The sequence below is a fragment of the Hydractinia symbiolongicarpus genome, chromosome 5 (genome assembly GCF_029227915.1).
Source record: "Hydractinia symbiolongicarpus strain clone_291-10 chromosome 5, HSymV2.1, whole genome shotgun sequence".
Classification (NCBI taxonomy): domain Eukaryota; kingdom Metazoa; phylum Cnidaria; class Hydrozoa; order Anthoathecata; family Hydractiniidae; genus Hydractinia; species Hydractinia symbiolongicarpus.
In genome coordinates, this window is record NC_079879.1 from 20,848,906 (window position 1) to 20,870,221 (window position 21,316).

General features: G+C 30.7%; 1 protein-coding gene across 2 annotated transcripts in view; it reads right to left on the minus strand.

Moving 5' to 3' along the window:
* LOC130645276 (dynein axonemal heavy chain 5-like) overlaps positions 1 to 21,316 on the minus strand; it is a 55,036-nt gene that overhangs the window by 32,869 nt on the left and 851 nt on the right. The window contains exons 2-32 of one of the 2 annotated variants that reach the window (XM_057451205.1): positions 19,282 to 20,082; positions 18,654 to 18,824; positions 14,728 to 14,932; positions 14,025 to 14,421; positions 13,351 to 13,653; positions 12,395 to 12,606; positions 11,597 to 11,649; positions 10,603 to 10,723; positions 10,392 to 10,520; positions 10,051 to 10,226; positions 9,777 to 9,861; positions 8,792 to 8,983; positions 8,285 to 8,518; positions 7,702 to 7,964; positions 7,131 to 7,372; positions 6,367 to 6,659; positions 6,031 to 6,209; positions 5,867 to 5,957; positions 5,725 to 5,790; positions 4,939 to 5,151; positions 4,301 to 4,362; positions 4,088 to 4,139; positions 3,881 to 4,012; positions 3,198 to 3,307; positions 2,638 to 2,734; positions 1,961 to 2,158; positions 1,667 to 1,732; positions 1,436 to 1,528; positions 832 to 939; positions 650 to 741; positions 350 to 473 (exon numbers count right to left, since the gene is read on the minus strand). In XM_057451205.1, the coding sequence (XP_057307188.1) occupies positions 350 to 473; positions 650 to 741; positions 832 to 939; positions 1,436 to 1,528; positions 1,667 to 1,732; positions 1,961 to 2,158; positions 2,638 to 2,734; positions 3,198 to 3,307; positions 3,881 to 4,012; positions 4,088 to 4,139; positions 4,301 to 4,362; positions 4,939 to 5,151; positions 5,725 to 5,790; positions 5,867 to 5,957; positions 6,031 to 6,209; positions 6,367 to 6,659; positions 7,131 to 7,372; positions 7,702 to 7,964; positions 8,285 to 8,518; positions 8,792 to 8,983; positions 9,777 to 9,861; positions 10,051 to 10,226; positions 10,392 to 10,520; positions 10,603 to 10,723; positions 11,597 to 11,649; positions 12,395 to 12,606; positions 13,351 to 13,653; positions 14,025 to 14,421; positions 14,728 to 14,932; positions 18,654 to 18,824; positions 19,282 to 19,961 (5,439 nt within the window). In that variant the 5' untranslated portion in view covers positions 19,962 to 20,082. Of the gene's footprint in view, positions 1 to 349; positions 474 to 649; positions 742 to 831; positions 940 to 1,435; positions 1,529 to 1,666; positions 1,733 to 1,960; positions 2,159 to 2,637; positions 2,735 to 3,197; positions 3,308 to 3,880; positions 4,013 to 4,087; positions 4,140 to 4,300; positions 4,363 to 4,938; positions 5,152 to 5,724; positions 5,791 to 5,866; positions 5,958 to 6,030; positions 6,210 to 6,366; positions 6,660 to 7,130; positions 7,373 to 7,701; positions 7,965 to 8,284; positions 8,519 to 8,791; positions 8,984 to 9,776; positions 9,862 to 10,050; positions 10,227 to 10,391; positions 10,521 to 10,602; positions 10,724 to 11,596; positions 11,650 to 12,394; positions 12,607 to 13,350; positions 13,654 to 14,024; positions 14,422 to 14,727; positions 14,933 to 18,653; positions 18,825 to 19,281; positions 20,761 to 21,316 lie in introns of those variants that run through there. The other variant, XM_057451203.1, reaches the window with a different exon arrangement.

A 21,316-nucleotide genomic window follows, 5' to 3' on the forward strand; every position in this document is an offset into this window, starting at 1 on the left:
AGTATGAAAGAAATGTAACCATTTATTTTCTTACATTCATTCCTTTGCAGATTAGGAGAAAAACTGCTAAAAAATTTGCCTTGCATTGATCATTTTAAATATCCACATACTAGTCAAAATAAGTGTCAAAAACGTACGGGTTTTCCTGCTGCTTGTTAGAAAGGGAAGAAAGAAAAAACCTTTTTTTCAGTTCATTGCTCTTATTTAAACAATGACCAGCACTTCAATAACTTTAAACAGTCACATTTCGCATGAAATAAATGTTGTATTTATGTCTCTCTCTCCCTCTTTAAAGCCAATCATTTTCAAGAAAACAATTCCCAATGAAGCAGAATGACAATATACATACCACTGAAGATCTTTCTTTGCCGTTTAAAATTTGATTCTCAACTGCAGGGTTGATTAATTCTGAAGTTAAGCATGAGCTGCTATCAATAACGGTTTCTACATTATGTACTCCTGGTATTATTTCTCTAAAATTATAAAAAACGACAGAACAAACGTTACATTTGAAATTTGAAACAAAATTTTCATACAACTTATTTTCATCTTTGTCATTCATTTTCTCTGTATGCAAACGTCTTGTGGGAAACAAATCACATTGAAATTTTGCCATAATGTTTCATTGTTAAACAAACAAATACAATACCTTATATATGGCAAGACAGAATCTACATTATGTGGTTTGCTGAGAATTTCTAGTAAAACTTGATTTGAAATCAAGTTAAATCTGGGAAATACCTAAAAACATTTTTTTGAACTTCAGTATAATTGTATTATTACCTTTCTTCTGCAATAACTAAATTAAACAGCATCATCCTTTTTACTTACTTTTCTTTTCTGATTTAAATAGTCGTCCAAACCTTTAAAGCATAGTTCAAGGTCTTTATTAATTTGCTTCAACATGGTCATGTTACATACTTCACCACTCAGACAACACTAGGTAGAATATGGGATTATTACTTACAATGAAAATGTCCTTTCTTTTCTCGAACTAATTAAATTGAACCTTTGCTCTGAACACATTGAATTTTAAAGGTTTCTTTTCACAAGGCGAATTGGATGGCGAATTGGATGGTGAATTATTGTTTGTTTCGATTTTAATTCAAAAAATCTGCTTTACAGAAAAGTGGAGACGGTTCCTACTTTTTAGCCGCCAAGAAGTTTGTGGTAAAACCTTAACAGAATGATTTTTTATTTTTAAAAAAAATCATAATGGGAAAAATTTAAAAACAAATTTCTCTAATACTCAAGAGATTTGCATTCAGTATTGTAAATTTGTCATGTCATGCGGAAATAAAAAACTTTTACAGCTAATTGCAAGTCACTCCATAGAAATTTGCCTTAAAACTAATTATTGTTGATGGAATATTGGTAAAATGAGTATTGATAAAACTGTAGAACATCAAGGTCGCATTTTTTTAACTTTTCTTACCTGTACAACATTGGACACCTTAGCAGCTTTTTTCATCAATTTTATGTATGACTGGTCAGCTTTTGCAAAATCTGAATGCTGCTTTTCTACTTCCTATATCAGATTTAAAAAAAAATTACGCTACTAAAATATGACATTGCAGCTGTTTTGTTTCAGTAAGTAATCTTATTGAGTTTCATTTAAAGCCAATACCAGGATAGAGAATAAAGAAATTATACTATAAAACAATACCTTGACAGCATTTTCAGAATCGAAGACAGGCTCTAAATTTGTCCATATTTTCTCAACATTCAACCACTAAAAAACAAGGGTGATGATGTACAGGATTTTTTTGGTATTAATTATGTCGCAACACTACTATACACTTAAATTCATTTAAATTGGTTGTTGTTCCTCATTCGATCTATAACTCATTTGTAATATTCATGTTTTTCCAACAAATAAATTTGGAACTAACAAAACAACTTCCCAAAGAAGAAGGTTTAAAACAACATATTAATAAATTTATGTTTTACTCTACCGTACCTGCCCTAGCATTTCACCGACTTCGTTTAGTTTAATTGACCATGCAGCTGTTTCCTCCTTTAACGGTTTGATATACTTTGATGCTAACATCGTAATCAGTGATGACTTCCCCTCTTCCAGAGTGTCTAACAAATGATCCATGTGATCCTTATTAAAGATCATCAGTCCACGACTTTTGTAACGTTCAAATTGAAACACCTAAGATGCAAGTAATTTATATGCATACATTACACATAAAAAAATATTTGGCAAGTGGATGATTTTACCTAATAACCCAAAAATCAATAATGAAGCTACATTTTTATTGCTTCTGAAGAACACAAATATATACCACACAAGATACGTTCGTAAGCACAGTGCCGGCTAATTATTTTAAGGTATCAAAATGCAAACTAAATATTTAATGTTGCAGCACCATATAACTACAACAGAACCTACGGTGTAAGCAACCTTCAGGATAACTTGTCTACATAAAAATCCAATATATGCAAAAATCTGTTATTTTCTTAATCATGTTGACTAAAGTGTGTAACCTTATACAGGGGTTTTAACAAAAATAGAAATAAAGTTTCTTGACATTATAAAAATTTTATGCCAAAAAGAGTTCCATGTTACGTGTGTGTAACCATACTCTTAAGATAGTCTTGGTAAAAATAAGCAAAAGAATGTAATCGAACCTGATCAGCCCATGTTTCTTCAATCCGTCTCAAACAACTCTCTAAATCCAATTCAACCTGACTGCCTTTTACAATTTGCTCAATTTCACTTTTGTGCCTACATGAAAGTTTTCACATTATTATCATTAAGAAAAATATTTGGCAGGGCAGATAGATTTGTATGTCCTGATATGCTTTATACACAATATTATTTATAATAAACCATTTTCCCAATAGTCTTTTTAATGCTTAAGAGAGCATTTCCCTGGGGGAAACCTTTCAAAGAAAAGGCAGTGTTCTGTTTTAAATGTGCGTTTTAAAGTAACCTATGGAAAAAAATATGTACATTGAAATCAATCATGACAAGACCAGGGCGAGAAATCATGTAATTAGCTATCAAATTTTGTTATTCCAAGGAGTGTAGCAGAAGGAGGTGCTTCACTGTCTTTTCTATCAGAAAAGCGTGATTTTCAATTTTCTGATCTGGTGACCTGACCTGAAGACACATCTAAAATGCAGTTTCTATTTTACAATTCTTTTGTCAACAAACACTTCTGTCATTATATAAAAGTCCTACATACTCTATTAACCCAATATCCATAATATGATTCAATTTAAAAATATTGGCTTCCAATTGAAATGACTTCTTCGTCACATGCATCACTTGAAGCCAATGACGATTACGTATTTCCTAATATAATAGAAAATATACATAATAAAAATTGCAATGCATGAATACAATACTTAAAATACAACTAATCTAAAGAATTTATGCTCTTGACTGATAGCTCTGAATTTTTTATATTCCAGATATAGTCTAGACAAAAACCGGTCAGTGTTTGTTTTATTACTTCATTGCATTTAATCCAAAAAGTAAATTTCCCTTATAAAAAAACAAAGATGTATTTTAAATTGTCATTCCTAGGTCACAAATACTAGTGTTTTTTAATTTTAACATACAATTTAAACTTACATCACAAAACAAAGTGGAAGTATTTTGTACGTGCATTAAAACAATGTTTTTAGATAAACCTATAAAAAAAGCTACAAAACCTGTTTTTTTATTTCTTTTAATAATGGCTTAGCAAACCAGTTTTTATGACTCCATAGAATCCCTGTTAAACAAGTCTTAAACTAATCAAATCATTCAACTATTTTTTTTATGTATCATTCAAGTTAAAATATGTCATACTAATACAGAAAGATAAATTGTCAAACGAAAGTACAAACTAACAAGCAAATGCATTTTTATAAAACTCTTTACCTTTGAGGCAAGTTTATGTAGCAGCGGAAATATTTCTAAATAACCATTTAAAGCATCTTGTAATTCAATGAACGCAAACCAGTTATGAATCTTTGCAGGTAAAGACATGAAGCAATTCCATAAAGTTTTTATCTAAAATGACAAATACATATAAGAGTTAAGAAAATCTTTATAACAATGTTTCACAGAAATATAAATCATACTTACATCATTAGAACTGTCTTCCAAAAATACATCAGCCCATAATGTGTCCCGAAACCTCAAAACAATAAATTAAAAAACTTATACGACACTACTTTTTTTTCTTACGGGTGGTTTTCAATTCGTTATATTCTGAAAAGTTAATAAGTCCTTCTGAACTAAGCACACGAGTTAAAGTTATACAAGTTAAAGTTATATATATAATGCAAAAAGACTTACTTCATATCAAATGAGATATATCTCTGAAACAGTTCATATAACATCCCCAGTAATTCTAACTCCTACAACGAGGTTAAAAAGCTTTAGTACAAATTCAAAATGCACACGTTAGGATATAATGAAATACCTAATTATAGAACAAATGAGGGGTATTATTTTTTCCAACAAATTCTGCTTCAGAATTAATTAGGAAACTAGTTGAATGGCCCATGGAAAAATCCACTGCCGCAAGAGAGCATTGGAAAAGTTTAATCATTTTAAAATTTTCATGACATTAGTAAGTCTATGACTGTACTACCCTCAAACCATAATTTGCGACACAGCCTGGGGGAAACCAGTTATTACTGTAATAAAAGCTAAGTAAAGCTTAAGCAAAATTAGGCAAAATGGAATTGATGCAATTAACAATCAAATTTGTTTAAACTTTGTTCCATTTAAAATCAACGTAACAGAGTTCTTATGATTTAAAAAATGAATTTAATGAGAACTTGACAATATTTCTGGTTCTTAATTTTGCGAGTTGTTAACACAGTGATTCATTATTATTCTGCAGTAAGGTACTATTTAAAAATGCGATGGTTTGTGGCATGGGGTATTGCGTGAAAAAAAGGAAAACAGCAAAAAGAATATCAATATACTTCTCCTGTTTTCTTTAATTCATCAAACGGTGTAGGTGTTATACCAAACCATTGCTGCACTGCATGCAATGTTTCGCTCCTTTTATTAAACACAGCATAATCTTTTTGAAATTCCTTTAATTTTGCGACGGCATCTGCAGGAACAATACCTGGCATTGCCAGTCCTTGTGAATCAAACCTATTTCGAAACTGAATGACTTCGAGCACAAATGCCTGTAAAAAGGTGTTTAGATAACTTTGCATCCAAAATTAATGTTTAATAACTTTAGAAATATCTAGTTACAACTTCCAGTAGAATAGAATAGAAATAAAAAAAAAAATAGAAAATTACAACACATAGCTGAAGGTAGCTATTTTTTTCATTCAATCTACAGCAGAAAATTGAGATAAAGCGGTGTTTACAGCCTTTCTAATTCAATTTATTTCTTATGACAAAAAATTGTCCACATGAAATACAATTTGCCTGCTTCATGTCAGCGAACTTGTCATTCACGTTACCACACTTGTCACTCGTGTTATTCACATTGGCAATTTTTTTTTCATTACAAAGTGTGTTTTGCAAATCGCGCTTCCATACAGGAACAATAGTTAAATTAAAAAAGAGATGAAAGCAAAAGTCTTGTAAGCTCAAATTACATCAAACGTAAAAAAAAACATGTTGACAAAAATTTGCGGGCATGAATCAAGAATTTTTGTTGACACATCGGCAGTAGCCTTGGCAATTTCCAAGTGCTTATATGAAATAGAAAATCTGTGTTTTAGCGCATTAAAATTCTTTTTACATACTTTTATGTCTCTGTCCAATTCTTCCTCAAAAAGTGTTCGTTGCTCCTTCATAAGTTTCTCTCTAAGCTGAAAATGTAAGAACAAGAACAGTAATGATATAATTCTGTTGTTTTCATTTTTTATAACAAAAAAAACAACAAACCGTTTCAGCAAGCACAACAAGATTACTCCAACATTTGCGTAAACATTTAACAGCTTCAATTTCTTCTCTTGCTATTGGAACACCGTACTCACTGATAATAAAAAAATAGTTATCATGAACCAAGATAAAGATATCCAAAAACATTTTGCTTCTGATATACATACCTAGTCAAAACATCATACAAGGACTCCACTGGAGCATAAAGGTTATCAATACGTATTTCCATATCTGTAATCCTCTGGATCTCGTTTAACACATTGTTTAGGTCGCCTAATGAGTTTATCTCACTTGTTAAATGTGAATTTAAGTCTTCACGTTGTGCTACAAGCATATCAAGATTATCCTACAACAACAAAAAACAAATGTTTAGCAGCAGAAAAGAGAAATTTTAAGCAGCACATAGTCACTGATGCAAATAATGCTAATGAAGCAGAAAAGAAAAAAATACTTAAATGAGATAAAAAAAAAACTTAAACTAAAAATTCAATTTGCAAACTGACCTTTGCCATGTGATGCAGTTTTTGAACATAACACATTTTCCAAGCCAAACAAAATCCACTTAATGATTCTTTAATGGCTGTTGTCTCCAGAACAATAGACCCAATATTAACTTGATTAGCTGTATTCTGTATATTTCTTTCAATTTTGACTAGTCGTTGAACCTCAACATGGTGCGATTCCAGATCAGGTTTTTCTTCTTCTAACAAGTTATATAGGGTATTCATGTCGTCAAGCCAAAGAAAGTTAAAGTTTTCAAATACAAGCAAAAAACTTGTGACATCTCTTTCAAGATCTAAAAGCAATATACTAAAAAACTTGAGATCAAAGAGAGGAAAAATGATGTAGTAATTGGTATCATATAAAAATAGCTAAGCTACAGGTATTTATTTTAGTGCAATCCACTACAGGTGGTAAAATCTCCAAGGATAAATACAAACCAGACGTAAAATGCCTAATGTGATCTAAATTCGATTAAATTTAGTTTGGCAAATTGTTAAATACTATAAAATCGTGGATTTACTTTTACACTTTAGAATAAATATTATTTCATGTAAAAATACAACCCATGGTGAATTATGTCCCAATCAAACGTTGTGTTGCACTTTAACAAGACATTAAAATGCAAATAGGATAAAAACAATAATAAGCATTGGTAAGATAGTCATATGTAGCAACGCTTTCAAGTCTAGGACAGATTTTACAATTTTCCAAATTCCTTAAAGATATTACGAAAAATACACAAAAAATCACAACATCAACATACTGTTTAGTGCATTGTCAATCTTTTCTTTCAACAGCACAACAGATGAATTATTCGTGATCGTGTCATGAAATGACTTTTTTAAGTCAGCATCCCACCAATATATATTCAAACTGACATCAATAATTTTTTGAGCTACTTGTGATACCACACTTTGTACAGTATATATTGTTGGTACCAATACAATGTTCGGAAGATCAAATAAGACATTGACTTTAAATTTAAGAGATTGTCTCGTATCATTCCTGTAAAAGAAATTTAAATGATAATTGCAGTTCTAGAAGATAATAAGATCGTTTCTGGTGTGTGTAAACTTAACACAGTGTTAACATATTTAAGAAAGTTGATAGCAGTAAAAAGAATTCTGGATATGTGACTACAAAGCATACTTTTCAGATTCAGAGTAATCCCAGTTAATACAAACACAAATAACAATTGTAACTCAAATTAACAAAAAATTTAAAAATTAGAAAAAAAAAACTAAAAAATAGAATGATTATAAATAACCAAGGTAAAAGACAACAATGTATACAGTGATATTATACACAATTTACTGATTTGTTATTCTACAAACCTTTCACGTCCAACTAATTTATAATATTCTTCCAATGATTGTAAAGTACTTTTCAACATAGCTTTAAAAATATCTGATGAGTAATGTGCAAACAAATCTGAGATGACCTTTTTATCATTCAAAAAGGAGATGGGTGATGTTGGTTCTTGTTGATCTGCAGCAAGTAATGACACTGCATACCCTTCAGCAGATTTGGAAGGTATATTCGTAGCATGAGAAGGTGGCAACGAGTCTGGCTTCATTGTAAGAGTAATTGCTATCTCCTAAAAAATATTTTTAGGAGGCACTTAAGGTTGCACATTATCTTCCCATTGGGTCATTCCACAAAGGTAATGCCTACAACAGAAATTTTTCACAAGGTTTCCACAATTTAATTCTTTCTTTATCTTTAAGACTTCTCTGACAGGGTGCTTAATCAACATTAAGTACTTAACAAAAGGGAACCTTGATGAAATTCATTTCACTGAAGCAGGTGCCTAATCTAGCAGGTACTTTATCAATGCATTAGACTTAAATCTTATAGAATTGATTTTCCATACAGTAAGAAAGTAACATACGGAAAAAACTGAAACTAAACACCTACCTGCAATGACCTTTCAATCAAGTGAATCAACTGGCTTAATGACAACCCAATCTCATCAATGGAACAATTGTGCATTTGAAGAAAATCCATAGGACTCCAAAGTTTTGAACACGCAGCAGATTTGTTAAATAAAATAAATTTTTTGATATTTTCAACGGCTGTGTCTACTTCATTGTAACAGATCTTTGTGACTTTATTAATCAAAGTTTTTGAATGATTGATAGCACTCTGAACCTGAGGATAAAAGATATTATCTTATTCATTCTAGTATTAATATTTCTGAAGGTTAAAATTTTTACCCACACAAATAAAAGCAAATAATAATTAACTGATACATTTATCACTCTCAAAAACTTATTTTTACCTCGTATATATAGAATAGCCTGACTGTACATTTTCATATGGCTTAGTGTTGCAGTCAATGATGTACAAAGTACCTCAGCATCAATTTTAAATTAAATAAAAGATGGTATAATCAAACAAATTTATTCTAGCAACTACAATTACCTTGTGAAGAAATGCATCAACATTTACACTGTTCCAAAACAATACAGACAGCCCTGGTTGAAAATACGATAAAGTAGATTCGAGTAACGGACTACAAATTGCCTTTAAATGATCTGGAATAGCATCACTTATGTCATAAAACTGTGATAACAGGTGTTCCAACGTTTCTTTGTAAAACTTGTATCTGTTCTCCTAAAATCACATCAATGAAAAATATTTACAATTACTTTAATGATTCGTGCCTATAAAAACAAACACTATTTGTGATGCTCTCTTGGAAGAATACGAAACATGGAAATTTTGTATTTTTTTATAAAAAGAAATACAAGTTTCTTATTTTTTAAAATATGCATATTTTTAAAAATACGCGAATAAATTCGAAATTCGTATTTCCTATTTGTAGAAAGACGAATTTCATATTTCATATTTTTAAAAATAGAAATGCAAATTTCGTAAACAACAAGTTCCTGTGCTTATTTCTTTGTGATAACTTCTGTTTTAATAACTTCGAATTATAATTGTCTTGCAAAATTTATCTCATTTATTAAAGGAGCTAATTATATTCACTACAAAAAACGGGACTTCTAGCCCATTTTATGCAAGTTGTCAAGAAACAAGATTTCAATAATACTTAAGACCACCTATTCAGAAGCCCTTATTTTAAATTTCTGGATAACACAATGTTTCATCTCACTTTACTGTCACACTCTACTGACACACTTTACTGCCTTTTTTTCAAAAGTGAGAAACAACCAATTAGAGAACAAAATAAATGGTTATAGTTGGTGACTGCTATTAACTTATGTAAAAATCTTATTTGTTGTGTGGAAATCGCCCTTAAATTTCTAACATTCTTTCAAGAAATCCAATGATCTGCTATATAAAAACAAAATGTTTAAAAAAACATGTCAAAAATGAAATTCAGGATAGTTCTAAAAAAATTTGTGGTTAAATTTTTGTATCAAAAACAAAAAATAATAAACACCTTGCTGTAGATTTCCAAGATACTTTCAGGGATCACAAAATCAAAACGTTTAAGCCTTTTAACATCAGCAAAGATTTCCAGGATCCTAAAAAGAGAACAAAATATCACAACAAAATTACTTACATGAGCATATTAAAATATACACGGAAATGTCACCTTTCTGTACAGACATAAGATTATTTATTTAGTGACATTTCTAATAGCATTTAGCCTTTCTTTTCAACATAAAAATCTGGTGCATCAAAGAAAGCATTTGATTCATCACACATCTCACCTTGGATCTGAATATACAATAATTTTTTTGCTTTCCACTTCATGCGCTAATAAAGTTGTGTTCATAGATTTGAAGCATAGCTCAGCCTGTGTAGTCCATACTGATAACCAACTATCTTCAAATTGAATCAAAACGGTTGCAAGTCTGTTATAGTACTTCACTGCATTCTTGTATTCCTTAAAAAAAGCAAAAGTGCAATAAGAAACATGAAAATTGACATGTACTATAGATTTTAAAAAAATATTTTCGCAGTTCATTAGTTTTCCCAATTCCATCAATAATTTTTTTATAATTTCATGGCAGTGAACTCAGACCTTTCTCAAAGCATAAATAAACAGTACCTTAAGATTTGTAACAAATTTAACATCTTTTAGTATTTTCATTGGTGTTTCAATGTTCTGAAACAACTTTTTTACCCAAATAATTGCAGAAGACACAATTGGAACATTTCGTAGGCTAGGTGGGCAGTCCTAAAACAAAACAAAACAATAAAAATGAAAAATCATACTGAAGCTTTTAGTTTAGCGCAATATCGAAAAATGAATTTCTTACCTTGTTAAGCTCATATTGTTTTTCAATGTTTTCCAAGTCTTGTTCATATGATTGCAGTACTAATGCATATGCATTTTGGAACGTGGCTGACAAAGCAGTTCGTGAAAATATTGGAGTAAAGCTAAAAAAGTCAATCCATTATTAAATGCGTAAAATGCAGAAAAAAATTATTTTCTTAACTCTTTACAAGCCACAACGAAAAAATATATAAAAATATAAGCTAAGGTATTTCTTTGCTAGCGGACAAACATGTTAATATGCAACAAGGCACTGTCGTTCAAGATCATTTAAAAATAGTGTGATTGCTTTGATAATTTTAATTACTTTTTCATAATTACTAAAAAAAGCATGCAATATATTCTTGAAATTAAGAAGAGTCTTGTTACTCAAAGGGAGAAACTATTTAATTATCTTTTTACATGTTTACGTTTATAGTTTATCTTTTCTCTTAAAAACAACCTGGGCATCAACAATGTTATGATGTCTATAAATAGAAACAAACCATCAAAAACAACCATTATATTAATTTAAGTCACGCATTCCAAACGCACAGCATATCATCTTGACTTTTCTTGAAACAGATAAAACTTATAATTTGTCAAAACATTTCTTGTGTGTTTAAATTTGTAGTAAGCGCTGTGGCGTAAAAAAAACTGGTAGCAGCGTAAAAAAAACACTAGACAAGTTATTTAAACCTTTTCAAATATTTCAGCAATAAAAATGCACCCATCAGTATCGATGTATTCTATCACACTACTATCCTTTCTTACAACAAACACTAACTATCCCTATTTATACTGTTTCTTTCCAGCATTGGTGAACAATCAAAGGGGGGTTATGCTTGGGATTGTATTCTAGTGTGAAATGACAGAAAAATTTAACTAGAAAAGAGCAAACAAAGTTAAAGATACAGATAAATTTAAACTAAAAAAGGAAAATAACTTACTATTAAAATAATTTACTATAAAGAGAAAGATAAAAATCATTAACTTACGAAGACAGAATATTTAATGAATGTTCAGTACTGCTGTTCAACTTGTTAAAAGCCTATAATGAGAATACTACGATATAAATATACATATTCTGATGAATTTGAAAGAAATGCATCATTTTACTTTGCTTCTCTTTACTGAAGTTTGTGCCGTAGAAAGCAGGAAAGCAATCTCTTTAGCAAGCATAACTTCCCAAATTTTACTTATCACACTGACCATAAAATGAACCTTAAAATATTATTTGCTTTACTTATAACTTCTTGAACTATTCTTCATGTATACTTAGGATCATAAAATTGTAGTAAACACTGTGGCATATTAAAAAAGCCTGGTAGCAGCGTAATCAGCGTAATCAGTTTGTTACTATAATACTTCTAAATTTTAAGTACAAACACTTTTTAAATGAAGTAAGAGTTGCAAATTTAACAACCCTGCATTACAAAATTACATTTCCCAAACCAACACTCCAGTCATATGGTGCGAGTAATCACTCACGCCTGTTCATGAATAGACAAAAGACTGACATATTTTTTTCTTGTCCAATTAATATGTTTCTTGTAAAACTTTGAAAAGATAAACAAAAGATGAATGCCAATAAATAATCTTAAAAAATACATAGTTGTCATCGTTCTTTTCCTGTAACTTACATTTTTAATTTCATTTTAAAACATTTTTAGTCACACAAATTTAGGAAATAAATTAGGAAAAGAATTCGAGTTATAGAAAAAATGAAATTGTGGGATTTCTAAAGCAAAGCCAGAATAAACTGTTGTTTAATGCAGACACTCTTTAAAACTTGCCTTTATATATTGTTCGATTAGAGATTCGATTTTTTGAATGGATCGAACAAAATCTGCATAAACATTGTCAAAATCCCCTTCTCCAAAAGTCTGGACATCCAAGATGATATTTAATTTTAAGTTGCTTTGCAAATATTGCTTTATATTCTGAAACACTTCACCAATGCTCTTTGACAGGTTGACAGATATAACATCTTCAACTTCTGACAAATCTATAATAAAGCAGTTAAAATGATATAACAATAACAATACAAAGATGCACATGAAATAAATTTTTACTTTTGATAAAAAATGTACTTTTTAGTTTAACTTAATGAAGGAATTCTCTTTTTGTTGACTGTGAGAGAACTAGTTCCACAAAAATTATTGGGAATCATCGTATTCTCGAAATTTGCGAAAATTAATTCTTGCCAAATTTGATCTCCTTTTTGAAAAATGACAACACCAATTTTTTTTCTGATTTACCAAGAACAACATAATATAATTATAGATTTTAACTTATGCACTCATTTTAAGCTGAAAAAAAACAGTAAAAACTGAGAAAAAAAATGTTATAAATTCGCAAACTTTAATCATCACAAAATATTTGTGAACTTTGTGAACTTTGTGAAAACTAGTTCTGATAAATAATTTATTTTTTTAACATTTCTTGCAAAAAAAATTAACTCCCTTAAAGGTAGTTTTACTTTGTAGAAAATAATTTTTTCAGAATTGACCATTGGCAAAGTTTAAAAGTTGTAATAAGAACAATGCTGTTATGGTTGGATTATGAAAAAATTATAGCTTCTTTGATTATTTTAATTAACTAGATTGTCTTGATTTAAATTTGTTAATAAAAATCCCGGGCTTTCAGGACATCTTTTTTATTCCAGAACTGCCAGGGGCCTGCGACAATCCTGTCTAGCCTAAGAAAGGAACACAGTATCAACTGCAAACAGTATAAGAAATATACACACCAGAACTTCTATTTGTTATCATTGTGTCATTAAAACTTTCATCTATTCTGTTATTTCCGTCCTTGTTGTTCACATCATCAGATGCTTTATTCAATTGAGCTTCAGAGAGTTGTGGTGCTGTCTTAGTTGACATCACCAATGCATGCACTTGCTTCAGAGTTTCAATAACATCAACAAGTTGGTGCAAGTGTTGTATAAAGACACTGAGTGGATTCAAAATTGTTTTTTCATCTGAAAGTGGAACACCATAAACAAATCCAGATGCAGAAGCGTTTGAAGTGTTGCCACTAAGTTTATCAGTGCCTACCAACAAAAAAGCTATTACATAAGCACGATACCACAATGGCCTAAAATCAGACCTAAATCCCATCAGACTCCTGCTGATTACTTTAGGTATATAACTTTGTATGTCTTAGCATGAGTCAGAACAGCAAACTTGGGTCAGAAATTTAATCTCAATCACAGCCTTGACATAAGTAAGTCTGAGTTTTCTTATGTAGTAACCCAATACTAGGGTGACATTGATACTTATATATGTTTATTTTTTTATACATTCTCACAAACAATGATAAATCTTAAAAAAAAAATGGATTGGTATCTATGATGAAATTACATGAAGTAAACTAATTTAATGATATGTAATTTTGACATCAAAAAAATATACAATATCTTACTTAAAACATCTTCAGCTGTTTTTTTACTGGTTTCACTACCAGCTGTACCACCGCTTGAGGTACTGCTTTCATGTTTCAATTTCTTCGACAACATACTTGCACTTGTTAATGTCGGAGTGTATTGCGATCCACCCATAGCATTTTGAAGTGAATAATAAAGTTCTTTATACTGGTGACAAACTGATAAAGTACTGTACAGAGCAGACAACAGGCTATTCAATTGATCATTGGTTATTTTTCTTTTTAGGCGATTCTTTTCTGTTCTAACTTTTCCATGAATAATTTCCTTAGTAATACAATCCCAGAAATTCTCATCGATGTTTTTCTTCTTGTTTTCTTGGCTAGATATAAACTTTACGATGTTATGTTTACATGAAACTATCAGTTGGTGGCAGACCTAAATGTTAAACAGATTAAATGTTAAAAAATAATGAATTACTCTATTATTTTCATATCCCATAAAGATCTTTTAGATACTTTAAAAGCTATGACAAAGTGATAGTTAATTTGGTAATATTTGGTTGAAAAACTGCTACATTTAAAGTAGGCTGGCAATTGACACATCATAGCTAAGAGAAACAAATCGGTTCACAACATCAGAAAATCATTAGGCTATTTGTTTTAATAACTATTCAATTTTTTAAGGGGATAAGGATTTATAAATATTTACAGACAGAATAATTAAAAAAATGCAATGCCTTACTTTAGCCAACAGGGAGCCTAAAAAGCCATTCTTTGCAAAAAATCTGGACACAGAATCCAATTGTCTAATCCCAGAAAGAAGATCTGGAAGAACATTACAAGATAGTTGAAATAAACTCGATTCGTGTTGAAGTTGTTCAAAGCTGCTTCTTAGTGACTCAAGGTATTTGTTTCTGTCTTTCACATCATTAAATGCATCTGTCAATCTGTAACAGTTAAAAGACAGTTATAGATATAATCAAATATATAATGTTTTTACCCTTTGTTTTATATGTTTGAGAGTACAAAAAAGTAACCTGTCTTGACACACCGACTGTTTCTAAAAAAAGACTGCTAGGGATCAAATTTAGACCCAAAAAAGCAAATAAAAACAAATCTCCCAAGCTTGTTTTATTACAAAAGAAACACCACTATAATAATAGCAGATTCTGCATTATGATGGTTGTTAAAATCACATCTGGCTAATGATACAACATAGATGTAACATCAGGCACGCCAAAGTGGGTCATTTATATTCTAATATTGCTAATCTGTGGTCCAAAATGCTAGCACAGTTTAACATTGGGAACAGGGTATTTTTAAATAAAAATATGGGTTGTAATCAAAATTTGTAGCAAGAACCCCGTTTCTCAAAGGTAACACTACATTTCATAATTTAAACAGCATCACTTGGCCAGTGCTCTGCATCAGGTAGACTGCAATATTTTATGTTGGCAAGGCATAGGCTGAATAACCACTCAAAAATGCACTTTTTGGACTTTCCACAATGTCCACAAAATGAAAAAATCAACCCTATCACCTGGAAAAGTCTGAAATATGGTGGAATTGGGGCATGCTAATGTCAAATATAAACATTGAGAAGTATAAACTTTAATAAAATCAGAGTGTGTGTTATGTAAAACGAAGTGGCATTATAAATTGTTTGCAGTTGCGATTCTCGAAATTCCACCTTCTTATAATAGAACAATATATTAAGTCCTCCATTGCAGAGGCAGATTCAGTGTACGTCAGCGCCGTCACGCAACTGACATGAGCATTATTTTACAGGCCTTCCTCTTCTATGACTGAGTTGATAAATACAGCAAAAAGCAACTGACATCTGGAGGACATTCCTGCAAATTGATTGGGTTGCCGGCCGAAACAACGTACTTTGATTAATTTACAAAAACCTGACTGCTTTTACCCACATTTACGGTATTTGAGGTGTGATTCAGCATGCATTTTTCAATAATCATTGAATTTTTGTGTAATCCATGCCGTGTAAATTGAATTTTGGACCAAACGAAAGCAATTAGGAGGGTTTTATCAGACCAAACGAAAGCAATCAATGACTTTTCGGACCAAGTGAAAGCAATCAAGACCTTTTCAGAGCAAATGAAAGCATGCAAGACTAATAAGCAGCCAGGCATGGTGAATCACAACATGTGTGCTGCCATGAGATGCAATAATTTTTTTTAATGTGCAAGAAATATACTTAAAGTTATTACATTAAATTAAGTCTTTATGTCAAAAATATAATTACAGCTGCTTTTAGATATTGGAACATATGTAGCTAGCTAGCTAGCTAGAAATTTTAATGCAGAGTGGGTTACTTTTTAAAGTTGTTGTTGTTCACCAAAAACTTAGAGAGTTCTGCAATTGCTTTATCGTAAGAAGATAATGCTTTATTATTCCTGTTATCTTAAACACTTGTAATAGCTAATAAAAGCCACCTAGCTAACTTTCATATGAAAAATCCTTTTTATACTTAATTTTAATTTTTCACAAATAGGCCCAGAGCACACATAGACTGATAATAACTTCCATCCTGCAGATGTTAATAGCTCACTTTTGGGATATATCATCTTATAAATTTTGATATTAGTACAAGTCTGTGGATTTTTAAAAATATATATAATTCCTAACCGATTATTCAAGGTGTCAATTTTATGAAGGTGGTACAAAAAAGCATACTTTTCGCTAATGGTAAGAGTCCAATAACTTGTGCAAAAAATAAAACAGTGGCCTAAAACTTGATATGGTATAGTTTAAGACCAGATTTATGAAAGTAAGTCCAATGTACATTGTAGTTCTTAAGTTTTTTAATTTAGGCATTTTCTGGGACGCAGATAAGGCATTTTTTACAGTATATCTGTTTTAACACAGATTAAATCCAAAAACCATTAAAAGCAATTTTCGTGGTTAAAATAAGTCAAATAGGAATTGATAAAACTAGTTTAAGCCTAAATTTTTTAACCAGTCCAAAGAAATTGCAAAGTACCGGAATGTTCAACTTAAATTATGTTGGTACAAAGGCTTAATCATGATTACGACTACGGTTTAAGTGACAAAATTTTTGTTTGTCTTTTATTTATTATGTTATCAATTGAATAATATTGGAGCAAACACATTTTGCAGAGTAGACAGTGACCAACCAAAAAGGTGCATATATGTTTTATTCTGTAGTGCTACATCCAACATGTTGTATAGTACAGAAGTTTGTTTTGACAATTTACTTATTTCCTGGGAAAATTTTTTTAGCTCTTAAAGTCACTGGAAATTTATTTGTACAGCTACATGTCCTGGCTACAGTTGGTGACAATACATGTGCTGCAACATTTCATCATAACGGTTTTTCCTTTACCCTGAGGTATATTATATAGTAAGAATTCTGTTTGACTTTCTTGCTAAGAATATCAAAATAAGTCATTTATTTATTCCATCTTACATATTTATTCCATCTTACATACACCTTTTTTTTACAATTTAACTGGTGTAACACAATAGAATTTGTGGGAAATAAAGCTGTTTTTACTTGTACTTGGTTTAGTTTGTTTTAATAGACTAGCTGCGGTAGAATGGTTACTACTGTGAACACAGACAAATTTTTCCACCTTTCGCCAAATACTTTAATTTCCCAGTGGTAAGAAAAATTGTGCTGTGTCTGCAATAGCTAATAATACGATATTAGGCATTTCCTAGACATGCTGACAAGCCCTGATATTGGGTGAAACAGTCTTAAAATATATAAATTTAAACCATTGTTTTTATTTTTCCTAAACTTTTTTGGAACCATTCACAAAATGGTTTGTTATTTTGCTGTCCATTCAGAAAGATTAAAAATGTCTCTAACAAAGGTAATAATTTGGACATTATTTCGGCCGTTTATAGTGCACAGAGGCTCAAAATAGCGAAAGTTTTTACAGCGCCCCCATGACCCCCAGCTGTTCTGGCCAAAGCAAATTGCTGCGTTTTTTTTTCTTAGCAAAAAATGTGACTGACATGTTAAAAATACTGGATCCGCCCCTGGGTTGTAGGTACTTATATCCCGTATTTTAAATGTTTTTGTGACTTCAGTGCTTGAGTGTATTATTCTTTGCAAATACAGTTTAAAAGCGTTGCTGAATAGTTTTACTAATAAAAGGGTATTGTTGTCAAATATCCAAATCTCATGGCTTGTGTTTTTAATGCAAAATTAGCATTAGTTTTAGATAAAAAAAAAACAACCTATGTATACAAAATTTCATATAAATAACCTAATTCTTATTAATTTACTGAGCTTTTGATTTTTATTAAAATATTAACTGCTTAACTTAAATCATTTAGTATTAAAATGCTAAAAAGATGCCTTTAGACAAAAACATTTTGGAACTTATTTTGTCAAAAAGAAGAGGATATATAAGAAAAGCTCAACACAATCCACCCATAGCAACAATTTACCATGCACAAACTTACCTTAACTGTGCTTGTGCAGTATAATAATTTGTTTAATATTTCCTTTCTAACTTTGTGCCACAAATTTGACGTTTAGTTTTTTTTTGTTCCTGGTTAAATTGCTGATTGTATTTTTTATTTCAGAGAAATTAATATAGGCTCTTTAAATACATTCTACATCCTCATGAAAGTACTCATATTTTTTTACAAATTAAACATTTTACAGCAACTTACCCAGCATCAATTGTTTTCCAATGTTTTAAAACTTTTGACTTTGATGAAATTAGTGCAGCTATTACAGACTTTATTTCTTTTGACTTCAGTTGATCTATTATGCTTTGTATATTTTTTTGTCGCCGTCTCCACTCAAAAAGAATTGCCATTGGAGAAGTGTATAAGTCATATCTGTGAAAAAAAACACTTATAGTTAAATAAAATTAATGACAGAATTTAAAATGCAACAATTAATTCTTCACTTCTTTTGTCAAAAATGATGGTTTATGTGTGAAGCTGAAATTTAAAGACCTCTTTGAATAATTAAGTGTTATGAATACACAACCACTTAAACATAAAATTAGTAATAAATGTCATTTACCCTCCCTTGAAACAACACAATACTGAAAAGAAACTTATGGATCTAGACCTTGAAAGGAAAACAAACAAAAAATCTTTAGCAAACCATTGCCCAGTATTTCATGTCAATGTAGATGCACAAAATTATACCCCGATTACATATACGTTATTGTACTAATTTTCGTAAATACAAAAAATTGCAGCAGCCACGGTCCCTTGTTGGGGTTGTAGGTCTCTGTTTCATCTAGAGATAAATCAACACACACATGTAAGAAATTATATGACCTACCTCTCATCAAGACTATCCACTAAAACATCTTCAATTACTCGAACCCAATTCATGACCATTTCTTCATATTCAATTACAACTTGAGCACTTAAAGCAATCTGCCTGTTCTTTTGGAAACTATTGACAACAAGACCATTTGGCACTTTTAAGATCTCTTCAGGAGTTGAGTTTGCATTTGAATATTCTTCTAAGGTTTGAGAAAACTTTTCCAGCTCAGAGTAAAAATAAGTACATTCAAAATTTTCAGCTGCGCTCCAATTTTTCTTATTTTTTATCAAAGGCAAAAAAATGTATTTGAAAATTTTATTATACAATGTGAGTCCATTTTGTTTAATTTCTCCAGACATTACTTCATTCTCAATGTTCTGGGCATCTATTTCTTGCTCAATATTTTCATGTATAAAGTAAACGCAAATATGAATATCATTTAACAGTTTATGGATGTTTACACTTGATGATGTTCCAGTTTGTATGATTTTCCTTGCTTTCTCACCCAATCCATTATTTTTGGACAGATAAAAGAATACAATTTTGTCCCCATTCGGTTTAAAGAAATCGTTTATTAATTCCAACGTCTCATCACTGGACATAAAATCTTCCAACAATGTTGCATCATCATGGATTCCTATATTAAGTGTCTGTAAAATCTTTGAGGAAAACCACCAGTGGCGCTCATCCATGATAAATTGTGTTAAAAAGCAGATTACTTATATATATTCCCAGTTTATTTAAAGTCTGCTGGAAAACACGTGGAAGATAAAATTGCCATAAAGCAGGAGTTTTTAGATTAGATTGTAATTCCTATAAGGAAACAAACGTATAAAGAGTTTATTATATACATATTTTAAAATTATGTGTTATCTACCTGATTCTGTTTGGCATTATATGCAAATGTATACATACAAATATAGTTGGGATCTATTTTGTATAAAAATAATATATACATTCATATAATGCCAATCAAAGATCTCACACAAATTTTATATGATTTTCAAGTAAAAGTACAGTTACCATTATGTAACAATTATTAAGACAACCTAAAGAATTTATTCACAGATCATTTGGAAATACCTCAGCATTAGACACTACAAACAAAGGACCCTCTCTAGCATCATCAAACAGTAAGCATTGTCTAACTGTATTAACCGAAAATAAATCTCCTCTTAGCCAATTGGGTTTTAATCCTTTGGCTGAATGGATCTGTTTTGGATGTTTTAATAAACAAAAAGTAATTTTCCCAGAGAAAGAAAAGCTGAAGTCAGAATTCAAGATGCATTGCTGGAATAAAAAAGAAGTTGAATAGACATTCAGAGACCAAAAACACAGCAAAAACCAAAAACACAACAAGAATATTACACTTCCACAAGCCTAAAAACTAGGACCAACATTTCACATTAGATTTGAAAAAATGATTGGCATGGAAGCCTACAGTTTGACTAAATTGAGAGTGATAGCAACAAATATCAATATTGCATAGAGTTAGTATAGTATATTTAGTGTAAGATTTTACCCATCTACGAAACAAACTAACAAAACAAACTTTATGGTCATGTTCTGCCCAATCTTAGGACACTACCCGATCTTTGGACATAAAAATGTCCAGTCTTAAGACTGGTCAGCCAGTGTTAAGACTGGGCAGGGCGTCACAAGATTGGTCAGGAGACCATGTTGGGCCCATCTTTAGACGCTTTTTAGATTTTAAAGAAGGGATGTGCCACACAAGCTCTGTTGTTTGCAAGACCCAACAAACATTCTCAGGCACATTAAAAAATCATATTCGGGGTACCTACACAAAAAACGAATTTGAAGGTACTGTTAAAATGACCAGGTCAGTTTTTTTAACACAGTAAAAATCGTAGCTAAGCTGTAGCTGGCACATATATTATACATTTAGCATTTATATATATACAGTCTGAAATTTTAAAAATAAAATGTTTATATATGAAGAGTCAGATAAATCGTATTCAACCATATTGTAAGTTAGCTAGGTAGCTAGCTAGCTGGTAACTTTATAACTTCATTGGATGAGAAGTTC